The sequence below is a fragment of the Rhinopithecus roxellana genome, chromosome 7, assembly GCF_007565055.1.
Source record: "Rhinopithecus roxellana isolate Shanxi Qingling chromosome 7, ASM756505v1, whole genome shotgun sequence".
Classification (NCBI taxonomy): Eukaryota; Metazoa; Chordata; class Mammalia; order Primates; family Cercopithecidae; genus Rhinopithecus; species Rhinopithecus roxellana.
Genome location: NC_044555.1, coordinates 98,818,801 through 98,836,440, shown reverse-complemented (window position 1 = coordinate 98,836,440; position 17,640 = coordinate 98,818,801). Strand labels below are relative to the sequence as shown.

Genomic DNA, 17,640 nt, shown 5'->3' with positions numbered 1-17,640 from the left:
GAAATACGCAATGAGGATCTCAGAAACCAACAGAATCCTCTACTTCAGTAGTTCTTAATTATTTGGGGATGTGCATTTTCCTTTGAAAATATATTGAGAATCCAGAAAAATGCAAAACTTTCAATATTTTACATACAAGTTTAGTAGATCCATTGACTCCATTAACTTTATTCATAGAATCAAGTTTAACAATCCCTGTTTCATTAAATGACGTTATTGGACTCAATCTGCTAAACCTTTAATATGACAGCTAAGGACTGCTACCTTGGAGAGCAAAATGAAAGGCTTCATGGAATATCTGAACGGCCAAAGAGAAAATTCTAGGATTTACTGACAGACTGAATGTTCACTCAAAAACCACTGTAAGCCAACATTGTAAGGCATAGTTTTCCTTTTAAAATCTCATGTGCAAGTAAAGAAAGAGATTTTTATTTTTTTCACAATAGCAAAGACTTGGAATCAACCCAAATGTCCATGTGTGACAGACTGGATTAAGAAAATGTGGCACATATACACCATGGAATACTATGCAGCCATAAAAAAGGATGAGTTTGCGTCCTTTGTAGGGACATGGATGCAGCTGGAAACCATCATTCTTAGCAAACTATCACAAGAACAGAAAACCAAACACCGCATGTTCTCACTCATAGGTGGGAACTGAACAATGAGATCACTTTGACTCGGGAAGGGGAACATCACACACTGGGGCCTATCATGGGGAGGGGGGAGGGGGGAGGGATTACATTGGGAGTTATACCTGATATAAATGATGAATTGATGGGTGCTGACGAGTTGATGGGTGCAGCACACCAACATGGCACAAGTATACATATGTAACAAACCTGCACGTTATGCACATGTACCCTAGAACTTAAAGTATAATAAAAAAAAAATTATAAAAATAAATAAATAAATAAATAAATAAAGTGGCAATTTTTTAACAGCACAGCAGCCTAAGGCAACAAGGCCAGTTAGGGCTAAAAAGAGGCTGACAAAAAAATGTAAAGGAAAACATGGGTAACAAGATGTTCATAGGGGGCTTTGAAAACCTCCAACAGAGTCCTAGGGATCTAGAAGGCCGTAGACATGTACAGGGCTGTGTGCATGCCCAGAAACATCTGAGAAGGCCCTAATCTCTCCCTTCTGGCTAATCTTGAGCTCTGCACAAGCAGTAAGGAAAGGCCAAGGCAGAGTTTTAAACTGAAGAAGCTTTGAAGCTGTGTCACAATACATGAGCATCTCAGCAAAGAGTGGTAGAACTATTGATTCAAGGCATTTGATAAAATCACTGTGCAATCACTAACTGAGCACTAGACTGAGAATAGACTTCAATGGCTTTGTAAGACAAAGAATACAGGCTTATAATAATCAGTCAAAGAAAGTCACTAAACAAGCACCAACAAAAACAAAACCTGGTGGGAGTGGCTCAAATTTCCAGAGTAATCACATTAAATGTTTTAAAATGTCTAGTTTTATAAAATACAAAACATGCAAAAAAGCAAGAAAGTATGGCCCATATATAGGAAAAAAATATACCAATAGAAACTGTACTTGAAGAAGACAAGATGTTGGATTTACTAGACAAAGACTAAACCAGCTATTTTAAATGTTTTAAATATGACATATCCTATGTCAAAGAACTATAGGAAACCATGTCTAAAGAATTAAAGGAAACCATGAGAATTTTTCAACAAATAGAAAATATTAATAAAGTGATAGAGGTGATAAAAAGAGAATCAAATTGAAACTCTGGATTTGAAAAGCACGATAACAGAATGAAAATGTCACTACAGAGGCTCAATAGCAGATTTGAACTGACACAAAGAATCAACAAACTGGAAGATGGATCAATTAAGACTTCTAGTCTGGGGAACAGAAAGACAAAAGGGTGAAGAAAACTGAACAGAACTTCAAAGACTTGTGGGACATCAGATGTACCAACATATACATAATGGATGTCCCAGGAGGCAAGGATAAATGGGAAGAAAGAATATTTGAAGAAATAATGGACAAAATCTTACCAAATTTGATGAAAAAAATTAATCTATACATCTAAGAGTTCAAATAACCCCTTCCAGGATAAATACAAAGATATTTACATCATAGTCAAACTGACAAAGTGAAAGACAAATCAAGAATCTTGAAAGCAGCAAGAGAAAAATTATTATGTCACGTACAGGAGATCTTCAATATGACAACAACTAATTTTTTTTAAATCAGAAACCATGGGCACTAGAAGTCATTGTGATGACATATACAAAATATTTAAAGCAAAAACTACCAAACAAACAAAACTATTTATAAATAACTAAATGGGATTTATCTGTGGAATGCAAAGTAACCAATCATATTAACAGTTAAAACAAGAAAAAGCCCATGATCATATCAATTGATGTAGAAAAAGCATTTGACACACTTCAACATACATTGAAGTTTTTTTTTTTTTAAAAAAAGGTCTCAACAAACTAGGAATAGAATGTAACTTCCACAACCTGATATAAAGAATCCACAAAACCTACAGCTAACATTAAACTTAAGGGTGAAAGATTGAAGGCTTTTTGTCTAAAATCAGTAATAAAGATAATATATCTACTCTCACTACTTCTAGTCTATGTTGTGCTGACAATTCTAGACAGTGAAATAAGAAAAAAAAATCATTAAGGATATACAGATTGGAAAGGAAGAAGGAAAACTCTATTTAGAAACAATATGATCTTATGTGAATAAATACCTATGAAATCTACAAAAGAAAACTTCCTAGAACTAAAAATTAGTTTAACAAGACCACAGAATGCAAGGTCAACACACAAATCTCAATATTTACTAGCAATAAACCATTGGTAATTGAAATTTTAAAATATAGCTCCGGCTATTACCTGAATGTTTTGTGTCCCCTTCCCCCAAGTTCATATGTTGAAAACCTAATCATCAATGTGATGGTATTAGATGGGGCTTTTGGGAGATGATAAGATTATAAGGGCAGAGTCTTCTTGACAGGAATTGTGCTCTTATAAAAGAGGACCCAGAGGACACTGCCTTGCCCCCTTTTGCTTCATCATATGAGGTTACATCAAGAAGGCCAGATGGCAGCAAATCTGCTGGCACCTTGATCTTGAACTTCCCAGGCTCCAGAATTGTGAGAAATAAATTTCTGTTGTTTACAAGCCACTCAGTTTATGGTATTTTGTTATAGCAGCCCAAATAAACTAAGTCTCATTGATAGTCACTGCAAAGAAAATGAAATACTTAGTTATAAGCTTAACAAAATATGTAGAGGACCTGTACACTGAAAACTATAAAACACAATAAAAAAAAAAATGATATACTGTATTTGTGGACTAGAAGACTTAACAGAATAAAGATATTAACTATCGTGACAAAGAAAAAGTGGAAGGAATGGAATTGCGCTACCTAATTTCAACAGTTACTATATAGCTACAGCCATCAAGACAGAGTGGTATGATGCAGAGATGGACATATAGATTAATGTAACAGAACAGAGAATTCAGACATAGACTCACAAAAATATCCCCAACTGATTTTTTCTTTTGCATTAAAAAAATAAGTCTTACTAATATATAATTCACATACAATAATATGTACCCTTTTAAGTTGTATAATTCAGTGGTTTTTAGTATATTTGAATATATGTGCAGCCATTACTACTGTCTAATGCCAGAGCATTTCTCATTTAAAAATGAAGCCCCATACCCCCTATTCCCTTCTCCCACTAGCCCCTAACAGCCACTAATCTACTTTCTATTTTTATGGATTTGTCTATTCTGCCCATTTCACAGAAATTGAATCATAGAATACAGCCTCTTGTGACTGACTGGCTAGTTTCACTTAGCATAACATTTTCGAGGTACGTCCATGTTGTAGCATGTATCAGTACTTCATTCCTCTTTAATGCCAGATTATATTTCATTGTATGAAATTTTGTTCATCCATTTATTTGTTGATGGACATTTGGGCTATTTTCATTCTTCAGTCATTATAAAAATGCTGTTATGAACATTTGTATACAAGTTTTTGAGTGGAGATATGTTTCCATTTCTCTTGGGTATATACCTAGGAGTGGATTATTTGCTGGGTCATGTGGTAGCTCTACGTTTAACAATTTGAGTAGCTACCATATTGCTTTCCAAAGTGGCTATACCATTTTACACACACACGAGCAGTGTATGAGGGGACCAATTTATGTATATCCTCACAAAGAATTGTTATTACCTGTCTTATAATAGTCATCCTAGTGGGTATGAGGTGGTATCACATTGTGGTTTTGATTTGAATTTTCTTAATGACTAATGATGTTAGAATATTTTCAGGGGCTTATTGTCCATTTATATATCTTCTTTGAAGAAATGTCTATTCAAATTATTTTCCCATTTTTACATTGGTTTGTCTTTTCATTGTTGAGTTGTAATTTTTTTAAATAAATTACCCAGTCTCAGATATTTATTTATAGCAATGCGAGAACAGCCTAATATAGCAAGTGTCACTCAGATCTGCTTTCTTTACAAGAGTTCTGGGAGTGGCTCCTTCGGGACGCTGATGGAACTCTTTCTAGGGATGACTTGTAAAAGGAGGGTTGGTAGGATGAACTACAGCCCCCCTGCAGCTGCAGCTGGTCTTGAGGCTGTAGCTGATATTCATACCCCCGCTCCTCTGCTGTGCATTCTGGTTTCTCCTTACCATCGACGAGTCCCTGTGAAGGTTTAGGTGACTTTCCTAGTGGAGTGACTCAGACTGTCAAAACGGAGGCATTCCGGTTCTTGTTTGCCATATCTTCTTAGGCTGTAGCTGCTGAACTTGTCCATTTGCCATCGAAATTGTGCGAGGTGGTACTAACAGATGTCCAAGCTGATAATCTGGGTATCAAAAATATGCCTCCTGCCTCCATTGTGTAACAATAGCTGGACTGCCTCTTTATGATAAGAGTCAATCACCCCAACCAGGATCCTTTCCTTGCCTGCTGGTCCTTGGCATGAAGGGCCCAAAGTGCCTGGATGATGATGTAGCTTAAAGTTCAATGAAGACTCTTGCTGTGTTCCCTGGTGGAAATGTTTCCCCTTTGGGAACCAAGACCTTTGACCCTGTGGGCTACATTTGTGAGAATGAAAACAGAAATTTTTTAAGTGGGTCACTGGGACTGATAGCAAGTGGGGACACTGCTGCTCCCACACCATGGATTCCTCCCCCAGGTATTCTGTTGGGGATACAGCACTATATAATGGTGATTGTTGTGGAGGGTAGTGCTTTTTTTTTTAATTTAAAATTTTAAGTTCTGGTATACATGTGCAAAATGTGCAGGTTTGTTACATAGGTAAACATGTGCCATGGTGGTTTGCTGCACCCATCAACCCGTCATCTAGGTTTTAAGCCCCAAATGCCTTAGGTATTTGTCCTAACGTTCTCCCTCCCCTTGCCCCCCAGCCCCTGACAGACCCTGGTATGTGATGTTCCCCTCCCTGTGTCCATGTATTCTCATTGTTCAACTCCCACTTATGAGTGAGAACATGTGATGTTTGGTTTTCTATTCCTGTGCTAGTTTGCTGAGAATGATGGCTTCCGGTTTCATTCATGTCCCTGCAAAGGACATGATCTCATTCTTTTATATGGCTGCATAGTATTCCATGGTGTATATGTGCCATATTTTCTTTATCCAGTCTATCATCGATGGGCATTTGTGTTGGTTCCAAGTCTTTGCTATTGTAAATAATGCTGCAGTAAATTATGTGTACATGTGTCTTTACAGTAGAATGATTTATAATCCTTTGGGTATGTACCCAGTAATGGGATTGTTGCATCAAATGGTATTTCTGGTTCTAGATCCTTGAGGAATCACCACACTGTCTTCCACAGTCGTTGAACTAATTTACACTCCAACAGTGTAAAAGCATTCCAAGGATAGTGCTTTATCCTCACAGGGTATCACTTCCAAGCTGGCACTTTAGCCAAGCTTTCAATAGGCTGTTCCATTGCTTATGAGGCCAGTAGCTTGGGTGTGCCATATGATGGGTTCAGTGGATTCCATGGTCATGTGACCACTGTTGTGTGTCCTTTGCTGTAAAGTAGGTCCCTTAGTCTGCTGCAGTGATACGTGGAATGTCACATTGGTGGATTAAATATAGCATAAGCCTTTGGATGGTCATGTTGGATGAGACTCTACAGGCAGGAAAGGCAAACCCATACACAGAATACCTGCCTGTTCCTGTGAAAATGAATGGCTGCCCCTTTCATTATGGAAAGGGTTCAATATGGTCAACTTGCCACCAAGTGGCTGGTTGGTATCTTCAAGGGATATTGTTGTACTGAGTTTCAGCAATGGTTTTTGTTGGTGTCATGGTGATTATTTGGCTATGACAGTAGCTTGGGCCCATGGATAGCTTCCTTCTTTGCTTCCATGTCTCCTCTGTTTATGAATCCATTGTGCCAGGACTAGGGTGGCTGATGAGAAAGCTGGCTGACATCAATGGGTTGAGTCATTCCACTTAGTTATTTAATGCCTCTTCAGTGGTAGATGCTCTTGGGATCTGTGGAGGAAAAGGATGGAAGCAAAATTGGCAGAAAGAGAAAGTGGGCTGCAGTGTAATCAAAACCAGTCCTCAGCCAATCCTATGGGGAGTTCTAAAGCTGGGATGATGCTTCAGAGATGTTCCCTGAGGAGGTGAGGGGGTCAGGTCTTTTGTTTTTTTTTTTTTGTTTTTTGTTTTTTGTTTTCTTTTTGAGATGTAGTCTTGTTCTGTGGCCCAGGCTGGAGTGCAGTGGAGCAATCTTGGCTCACTGCAACCTCTGCCTCCTGCGTTCAAGTGATTCTCCTGCCTCAGCCTCCCGAGCACCTGGGATTATAGGTGTGAGACACCATACCCAGCTAATTTTTTGTATTTTTAGTGGAGATGGGGTTTCACCATATTGCCAAGGCTGGTCTTGAACTCTTGGCCTCAAGTGATCCCCAGCTTTGGCCTCCCAAAGTGCTGGGATTCCAGGTATGAGCTACCACAGATCAGGTCTTAACAGTCCCACATTGACTAGTTATTTGTTGCAAGCTGTCCCTAGAAGGTGGCAGGACCTTGAATAAAGCAGCTTTCTTTAGCAAGACAGTCACTGAAGAAGACTGTCAGCATACAAGCTTCCCAAAAGCTGGGGGAATAAATCCTTCAGTCTTTTTTTCCCCTATGTATGTATGTATGTATGTATGTATGTATGTATGTATGTATGTATGTATTATACTCAAAGTTCTAGGGTACATGTGCACAATGCGCAGGTTTGGTACATAGGTATACATGTGTCATGTTGGTTTGCTGCACCCATCGACTCATCATTTACATTAGGTATTTCTCCTAATGCTATCCCTCCCCCAACATGAACAGACACTTCTTAAAAGAAGACCTCTATGCAGCCAACAGACACATGAAAAAATGCTCATCATCACTGGTCATCAGAGAAATGCAAATCAAAACCACAATAAGATACCATCTCACGACAGTTAAAATGGCAATCATTAAAAAGTCAGGAAGCAATAGATGCTGGAGAGGATGTGGAGAAATAGGAACACTTTTACACTGTTGGTGGGAGTGTAAATTGGTTCAACCATTGTGGAAGACAGTGTGGCAATTCCTCAAGGATCTAGAACTAGAATTACCATTTGACCCAGCAATCCTGTTACTGGGTATATACTCAAAGGATTTTAAATCATGCTACTATAAAGACTCATGCACACGTATGTTTATTATGGCACTATTCACAAGAGCAAAGACTTGGTACCAACCCAAATGTCCATCAATGATAGACTGGATAAAGAAAATGTGGCACATATATACCATGGAATACTACGCAGCCATAAAAACAGATGAGCTCATGTCCTTTACAGGGACATGGATGAAGCTGGAAACCATCATTCTCAGCAAACTATCACAAGGACAGAAAAATGGCTTTTGTTGCCATTGCTTTTGGTGTTTTAGTCATGAAGTCCTTGCCCATGTCTATGTCCTGAATGGTATTGTCTAGGTTTTCTTCTATGATTTTTGTGGTTTTAGGTCTAACATTTAAGTCTTTAATCCATCTTGAATTAATGTTTGTATAAAGTGTAAGGAAGGGGTACAGTTTCAGCTTTCTACATATGGCTAGCCAGTTTTCCCAGCACCATTTATTAAATAGGGAATCCTTTCCCCATTTCTTGTTTCTGTCAGGTTTGTCAAAGATCAGATGGTTGTAGATGTGTGGTGTTATTTCTGAGGCCTCAGTTCTGTTCCATTGGTCTATATATGTGTTTTGGTACCAGTACCATGCTGTTTTGGTTACTGTGGCCTTCTAGTATAGTTCAAAGTCAGGTAGCATGATGCCTCCAGCTTGGTTCTTTTTGCTTAGGATTGTCTTGGCAATGTGGGCTTTTTTTTGGTTCCATATGAACTTTAAAGTAGGTTTTTCCAATTCTGTGAAAAAAGTCATTGGTAGCTGGATAGGGATGGCACTGAATTTATAAATTACTTTGGGCAGTGCGGCCATTTTCATGATATTGAGTCTTCCTATCCATGAGTATGGAGTATTCTTCCATTTGTTTGTGTCCTCTTTTATTTCATTGAGCAGTGGTTTGTAGTTCTCCTTGAAGAGGTCCTTCACATCCCTTGTAAGTTGGATTCCTAGGTATTTTGTTCTCTTTGCAGCAATTGTGAATGGGAGTTCACTCCTGATTTGGCTCTCTGTTTGTCTGTTATTGGTGTATAGGAATTCTTGTGATTTTTGCACATTGATTTTGAATCCTGAGACTTTTCTGAAGTTGCTTATCAGCTTAAGGAGATTTTGGGCTGAGACGATGGGGTATTCTAAATATACAATCATGTCATCTGCAAACGGGGACAATTTGACTTCTTCATTTCCTAATTGAATACCCTTTATTTCTTTCTCCTGCCTGATTGCCCTGGCCAGAACTTCCAACACTATGTTCAATAGGAGTGGTGAGAGAGGGCATCCTTGTCTTGTGCCAGTTTTCAAAGGGAATGCTTCCAGTTTGTGCCCATTTAATAGATATTGGCTGTGGGTTTGTCATAAATAGCTCTTATTATTTTGAGATACGCTCCATCAGCACCTAGTTTATTGAGGGTTTTTACCATGAAGGGGTGTTGAATTTTATCGAAGGCCTTTTCTGCATCTATTGAGATAATCATGTGGTTTTTGTCATTGTTTCTGTTTACGTGATGCATTGCATTTATTGATTTGTATATGTTGAACCAGTCTTGCATCCCAGGGATGAAGCCAACTTGATCGTGGTGGGTAAGCTTTTTGATGTTCTGCTGGATTCGGTTTGACAGTATTTTATTGAGGATTTTTGCATTGATGTTCATCAGGGATATTGGTCTAAAATTCTCTTTTTTTGTGGTCTCTGCCAGGCTTTGGTATCAGTATGATGTTGGCCTCATCAAATGAGTTAGGGAGGATTCCATATTTTTCTATTGATTGGAATAGTTTCAGAAGGAATGGTACCAGCTCCTTTTTATACCTCTGGTAGAATACAGGTGTGAATCCGTCTGACCCGGAGTTTTTTTGGTTGGTAGGCTATTAATTATTGCCTCAATTTCAGAGCCTGTTATTGGTCTATTCAGAGGTTCAGCTTCTTCCTGGTTTAGTCTTGGGAGGGTGTATGTGTCCAGGAATGTATCCATTTCTTCTAGATTTTCTAGTTTATTTGCATAGAGGTGTTTATAGTATTCTCTGATGGAAGTTTGCATTTCTGTGGGATCGGTGGTGGTATCCCCTTTATCATTTTTTATTGTGTCTATTTGATTCTTCTCTCTTTTCTTCTTTATTAGTCTTGCTAGTGGTCTATCGATTTTGTTGATCTTTTCAAAAAACCAGCTCCTGGATTCATTGATTTTTTGAAGGGTTTTTTTGCGTCTCTATCTCTTTCAGTTCTGCTCTGATCTTAGTTATTTCTTGCCTTCTGCTAGTTTTTGAATTTGTTTGCTCTTGCTTTTCTAGTGCTTTTAATTGTGATGTTAGAGTGTCAATTTTAGATCTTTCCTGCTTTCTCTTGTGGGCATTTGATGCTATAAATTTCCCTCTACACACTGCTTTAAATGTGTCCCAGAGATTCTGGTACATTGTGTCTTTGTTCTCATTGGTTTCAAAGAACAACTTTATTTCTGCCTTCATTTTGTTATTTACCCAGTAGTCATTCAGGAGCAAGTTGTTCAGTTTCCATGTAGTTGTGCGGTTTTGAGTGACTTCCGTAATCCTGAGTTCTAATTTGATTGTACTGTGGTCTGAGAGACTGTTTGTTGTGATTTCTGTTCTTTTACATTTGCTGAGGAGTGTTTTACTTCCAATTATGTGATCAACTTTAGAATCAGTGTGATGTGGTGCTAAGAAGAATGCATAATCTGTTGATTTGGGGTGGAGAGTTCTGTAGACTTCTATTAGGTCTTCTTGTTGCAGAGCTGAGTTCAGATCCCGGATGTCCTTGTTAACTATCTCGTTGATCTGTCTAATATTGACAGTGGGGTGTTAAAGTCTCCCATTATTATTGTGTGGGAGTCTAAGCCTCTTTGTAGGTCTCTAAGGACTTGCTTTATGAATCTGGGTGCTCCTATATTGAGTGCATATATATTTGGGATAGCTAGCTCTTCTTGTTGAATTGATCCCTTTACCGTTATGTAATGGCCTTGTCTCTTTAGATCTTTGTTGGTTTAAAGTCTGTTTTATCAGAGACTAGGATTGCAACCCCTGCGTTTTTTTGCTTTCCGTTAGCTTTGTAGATGTTCCTCCATCCCTTTATTTTGAGCCTATGTGCATCTTTGCACGTGAGATGGGTCTCATGAATACAGCACACTCATGGATCTTGACTCTTTATCCAATTTGCCAGTCTGTGTCTTTTAATTGGGGCATTTAGCCCATTTACTTTTTTTTTTTTTTTTTTTTTTTTTTTTTGAGGCGGAGTCTCGCTCTGTCGCCCAGGCTGGAGTACAGTGGCCGGATCTCAGCTCACTGCAAGCTCCGCCTCCCGGGTTTATGCCATTCTCCTGCCTCAGCCTCCTGAGTAGCTGGGACTACAGGCGCCTGCCACCTCGCCCGGCTAGTTTTTTGTATTTTTTAGTAGAGACGGGGTTTCACCGTGTTAGCCAGGATGGTCTCGATCTCCTGACCTCGTGATCCGCCCGTCTCGGCCTCCCAAAGTGCTGGGATTACAGGCTTGAGCCACCGCGCCCGGCCTAGCCCATTTACTTTTAAGGTTAATATTGTTATGTGTGAAATTGATCCTGTCATTATGATGTTCACTTGTTATTTTGCCCGTTAATTGATGCAGTTTCTTTATAGCATCGATGGTCTTTACAATTTGGCATGTTTTTGCAGTGGCTGGTACCAGTTGTTTCTATCCATGTTTAGTGCTTCCTTCAGGAGCCCTTGTAAGGCAGGCCTGGTGGTGATAAAATCTCTCAGCATTTGCTTGTCTATAAAGGAGATTATTTCTCCTTCACATGTGAAGTTTAGTTTGGGTGGATATGAAATTCTGGGTTGAAAATTCTTTTCTTTAAGAAAGTTGAGGCCGGGCGCGGTGGCTCAAGCCTGTAATCCCAGCACTTTGGGAGGCCGAGACGGTCGGATCACGAGGTCAGGAGATCGAGTCCATCCTGGCTAACACGGTGAAACCCCGTCTCTACTAAAAAAATACAAAAAACTAGCCGGGCGATGTGGCGGGTGCCTGTAGTCCCAGCTACGTGGGAGGCTGAGGCAGGAGAACGGCGTGAACCCAGGAGGCGGAGCTTGCAGTAAGCTGAGATCCGGCCACTGCACTCCAGCCTGGGCAGCAGAGCGAGACTCCGTCTCAAAAAAAAAAAAAAAAGAAAGTTGAATATTGGCCCCCACTGTCTTCTGGCTTCTAGCGTTTCTGCCAAGAAATCCACTGTTAGTCTGATGGGCTTCCCTTTGTGGGTAACTCGACCTTTCTCTCTGGCTGCCCTTAAGACTTTTTCCTTCATTTCAACCTTGTAGAATCTGACAATTATGTGTCTAGGGGTTGCTCTTCTCAAGGAGTATCTTTGTGGTGTTCTCTGTATTTAGTGAATTTGAATGTCGGCCTGCCTTGATAGGCTGGGGAAGTTCTCCTGGATAATATCCTGAAGAGTGTTTTACAACTTGGTTCCATTCTCCCCATCACTTTCAGGTACACCAATCAAACATAGATTTGGTCTTTTCACATAGTCCCACATTTCTTGGAGGCTTTGTTAGTTTCTTTTTACTCTTTTTTCTCTAATCTAGATGTCTCGCTTTGTTTCATTAATTTGATCTTCAATCAGTGATACCCTTTCCTCCACTTGATCCAATCGGCCATTGAAGCTTGTGCATGCATCACAAAGTTTTCATGCCATGGATTTCAGCTCCACCAGGTCATTTAAGGTCTTCTCTACACTGTTTATTCTAGTTAGCCATTCATTTAATCTTTTTTCCAGGTTTTTAGCTTCCTTGCAATGGGGTCGAACATCCTCCTTTAGCTCAGAGAAGTTTGTTATTACCGACCTTCTGAACCCTACTTCTGTGAACTTGTCAAAGTCATTCTGCATCCAGCTTTGTTCCGTTGTTGGCAAGGAGATGCGATCCTTTGGTGGAGAAGAGGCACTCTGATTTTTAGAATTTTCAGCTTTTCTGCTCTAGTTTCTCCCCATCTTTGTGGTTTTATCTATCTTTGGTCTTTGATGTTGGTGACCTTCAGATGGGGTTTTGGTATAGATGACCCTTTTGTTGATGTTGATGCTATTCCTATCTGTTTGTTAGTTTTCCTTCTAACAGTCAGGTCCCTCAGCTACAGGTCTATTGAAGTTTGCTGGCGGTCCACTCCAGACCCTGCTTACCTGTGTGTCACCAGTGGAGTCTGCAGAACTGCAAATATTGCAGAATCGCAAATATTGCTGCCTGATCCTTCCTCTGGAAGCTTCATCCCAGAGGCGCAGCCGCCTATATGAGGTGTCTGTCGGCCCCTACTGGGAGGTGTCTCTCAGTTAGGCTACATGAGGGTCAGAGGCCCACTTGAGGAGGCAGCCTGTCCGTTCTCAGAACTCAAACGCTGTGCTGGGAGAAACACTGCTCTCTTCAGAGCTATCAGACAGGGACATTTAAGTCTGCAGAAGTTGTCTGCTGCTTTTTGTTCAGTTATGCCCTGCCCACAGAGGTGGAATCTAGAGGCAGTGGGCCTCATTGAGCTATGGCAGGCTCCGCCCAGTTTGAGTTTCCCAGTCACTTTACCTACTCAAGCCTCATCGATGGCAGATGCTCCTCCCCCAGCCAGGCTGCTGCCTTGCAGATTGATCTCAGACTGCTACGCTAGCAGTGAGCAAGGCTCCGTGGGCATGGGACCTGCCAAGCCAGGTACAGGAGAGAACCTTCTTGTCTGCCAGTTGCTAAGACCTTGGGAAAAGTGCAGTATTTGGGCGGGAGTGCCTTGTTTATCCAAGCAGTCTTTCAGGGTTTCCCTTGGGTAGGAAAGGGAAATCCCCCAACCCCTTGTGCTTCCCAGGTGAGGTGACGCCCTGCTCTGCTTCAGCTCGCCCTCTGTGGGCTGCACCCACTGTCCAACCAGTCCCAAGAGATGAACCAGGTACCTCAGTTGGAAATGCTGAAATCATCCATCTTCTGTGTCAATTATGCTGGGAGCTGTAGACCAGAACTATTCCTATTTGGCCATCTTGGAATGCCCCACCATAATTATTCTTTATATATTGTGATACAAGTCCCTTATCAAGTATATGATATTAAATTATTTTCTCACATTCTATGAGTTGTCTTTTCATTTTCTTTATGCTGTCCTTTTATGTAAAAATGTTTTTAATTTTGATTAAGTCAAATTTACCTATTTTATTTTGTCACTTGGTTTTTGGTGTCGTATCTACGAAATCATTTTATCCAAGGTCACAAAGATTTACTCCTATGCTTTCCTATTAAGAGTTTTGTAGTTCTTATCTGCTAAGTATAGGTCTATGATTCATTCTGAGTTGAGTTTTGTACGTGTTATAACGTAGGTGTTTACTCTTTTGAATGTGGATGTCTAGTAGTCCAGCATGCCCAACTGATGTTCAGCAAAGGGGCAAAAGCAGTTCAATGGAGAAATGAGAGTTGTTCCAACAAATGGTGTCAGAGCAATTGTTCACTCATATTTTAAAAGAGAACCTCAACATAAACCTCTTCCCTTATGGAAAAATTAACTCAAAATGGATCATAGAATTAAAGGCATATCTTACAACTATAAAAGTTGCGGAGGAAAACATAGGAGAACATCTTCATGACCTTGGGTTAGCTGAAGAGTTCCTGGACATGACACAAAAAGCACAATCTATAAAAAAATTGATAGTTTTATAAACATGATAATTTTGACTTTCTCAAAAGTAAAAGTTTGCTCCAGTAAAGACATCATTAAGAGAATGAAAAGATACAGACTGAAAGAAAATACCTGCAAGTCATATATCTAACAAAGGGATTGTATCTAGAATATATATATATATATATACACTCTATATTATATTACCTATATACAATAAAAATGGGCAAAGGATCTGAAAAACACTTCATCGTAGAAGATATACAGATGGCAAATACGCATGTGAAAAGATGCTCAACATCATTAGCCATTTGGGAAATGCAAACTATAACCATAATGAGATCCCACTACATACTTGTTAGAATGACTAAACTTTAAAAACCTGACAAGCACTAAAGAAGATATAGAGCAATTAGTGATAATGGAAAACAGTATAGCCACTCTGGAAAACAGTTTGGCATTTTATTATAAACACACCCTTAACACACGATCCAGCAATACCACTCTTAGATATTTAAGTTAGAAAAAAATAAATGTATGTTTAGACAAAAACCTGTACATGAATGGTCATAACAGCTTTACTCATAATTGCTAAAAAACTGGAAATAACCCAAATATTCTTCAGTAGGTAAACAAACAAACCATCATGCATCCATATAATAGAAAACTACTCAGCAATGTGATTGAATGGGCTATTGATACATACGAAAATACAGACGAATCTTAAAGATGTTATGCTGAGTAAAATGAACTAGTCTTAAAAGGTTACCTACTGTATGATTCCATTTATATGACATTTTGGAAAACGTAAACTATAGGGACAGAAAACAGAGCAGCAGTTGTCAGAGGTTACAAGTTGGGAGAGTTTGATTACAAAGAGGTAACAATAGGGAACTTTGGAGGGTGATAGAACTGTTGTGTATCCTGATTGTAGTCGTGGTTACATCAGTCAATACAGCTCTTAAAACTCCTAGAAATGTACACTGATGTGTGTGTGTGTGTGTTGATTATAATGATTGTTACATGGGTATATATACCTGTCAAAACTCATCAAACACTTTAAATGGTTGAATTTTATTCTGTGTAAATCATGCCTCAATAAAGTTGATTTTTCTTTTTTTTAAAAAAAGCCTCCCACTACAATCCCACGCCTTAAAAATAACTACTATTGACAGTTTAGTGTGTACTTGTCTAGAACATGTAAGCATGTTAATATAAAAGATTTTCCAGATGTATAAATAGAATCGTTGTACATATGTTGTGCTCTATATTGCTTTATTCACTTAGAGGGCTTGGACAGATGCATATATATACATATATATAATGTTTATGGATCTACCATATTTTAGTAGTTGTATTTATACTATTTTATAGATGTAATACCATTTATTTAACCAGTTCTACTGTTGATTATTTAGATTGCTGCCAGTTGTTTTGCTACTATTATCTGTGCTACAGTAAACAACCATGTACATACATGTTTTTGTAAGTATATTGATAAGATATATTTCTAAGAATAGGGTTACTGGGTGACAGGGTATGTATAATTTGAATTTATATAGCTCTTGACTTATTGCCCTCTATAGAAGCAACTAGAAAGTTTAGAATGAGAAGTGAGTACATCGTGCAGTTTCCCATCCCAAATCCTTGAACTTCATTATCTTTCATAGGATCATGCTGATATCGAGTGGAAGTTTGCAAGGACAAAGCTCTGGATGAGTTACTTTGATGAAGGTGGCACCTTGCCACCTCCTTTCAACATCATCCCCAGCCCCAAGTCATTTCTATACCTTGGTAACTGGTTCAACAACACCTTCTGCCCCAAAAGAGACCCTGATGGTAGACGGAGAAGGCGCAACTTGAGAAGCTTCACAGTAAGACTTTTAATTTTAAAAAATTAATTTTAAAAAATTGAGATGGAGTCTCACTCTGTCACCCAGGCTGGAGTGCAGTGGCATGGTCTCGGGTCACTGCCAACCTCTGCTGCCTGGGTTCAAGCAATTCTCGTGCTTCAGCTTCCCCAGTAGCTGGGATTACAGGCGTCCACCACCACACCTGGCTAATTTTTTGTTGTTGTTGTTTGTTTGTTTGTTTGTTTGAGATGGAGTCTCACTCTGTCATCCAGGCTGGAGTGCAGTGGCACCATGTCGGCTCACTGCAACATCCACCTCCCGGGTTCAAGCGATTCTCCTGCCTCAGCCTCTCAAGTAGCTGGGATTACAGACGAACACCACCAAGCCGGGCAAATTTTTGTCTTTTTAGTAGAGACAGGGTTTCACTATGTTGGCCAGGCTGGTCTTGAACTCCTGACCTCGTGATCCTCCCGCCTTGGCCTCCCAAAGTGCTGGGATTACAGGCATGAGCCACCGCACCTGACCAAAATTATGAATCTTTTTAAACAAAACTGTTTCCTCCCGTCCCTCCTTTGTGACACTCACTGTTTTAAGCATCATAAAATCATTCCAACATATATTTGCTTTGGGGGTTTGTCAGGCAGGAGCTCCCGTATCATTCTCCAGTCCTAATATTTAAAAATATATTCAGATGTTTGGGTGGGTAGGGTGCTGGGACTGCTCATGTAACATCTCTATTTTCAATTATAGGAACGCAATGCTGACAGCCTGATACAAAATCAACATTATCAGGTAAAGCTTCCTCACAGGGATGAAGCACAATAGTTGTTGGCTGGTTCTGTGGAGGAGAAGCAAACTTCACTCTGGCTATGTCTGGACACAATCCCATTTGACTGGGATAGGAGGCTTGGAAAGGCTGTAATTTATCAAGGACTGACGTACCTTCTCCAAGTGGAATCACCTGCTTTATAATCCTGTTCACGGCCCTTATGCACTGCCTCGGCTTGATCAGCAACAACTATGACTTAGAAAGCTGTCTTCCTTGAAATTACATAAAATAGAATATGTGGTTGGTCAGTCAAACATATGAGTACCTACTGTACATAAAATACTACACTAGATACTAGAAAAATCACTATGAACAAAAAAGATGCAATCTTTCTGCCCTTATGAAATTTATTATCTAGCAGGGATAAAATAACACGTCATTAAAATTACAGTTGACTCTTGAACAACAGAGGATTGAACTGTGTAGATCGACATATAGGCAGATTTTTTCCACCAAACGCAAATAGAAAATATAGTATTCATGGAATGTAAGACCACATATACAAGAGGGCTGACTTTTTGCATCTGCAAGTTCTGCAGGATGATTACAGGACTTGAGTATGCATGGATTTTGGTATACGGGGCGGGGGTCCTGGGACCAATCCCCAGAGTATAACAAGGGATGATTGTATTAAAATTAAGTGATTAAAAGGA

The 17,640-nt window shown here is 39.5% G+C and overlaps 1 protein-coding gene across 1 annotated transcript in view; it reads left to right on the top strand.

Annotated features, from left to right (window-relative positions):
• Positions 1–17,640, top strand: part of TRPC5 (transient receptor potential cation channel subfamily C member 5) — a 345,492-nt gene that overhangs the window by 321,401 nt on the left and 6,451 nt on the right. The window contains exons 8-9 of the mRNA XM_030934047.1: positions 15,976–16,179; positions 16,909–16,950. Coding sequence (XP_030789907.1) covers positions 15,976–16,179; positions 16,909–16,950 — 246 coding nt within the window. The remainder of the gene's footprint in view (positions 1–15,975; positions 16,180–16,908; positions 16,951–17,640) is intronic.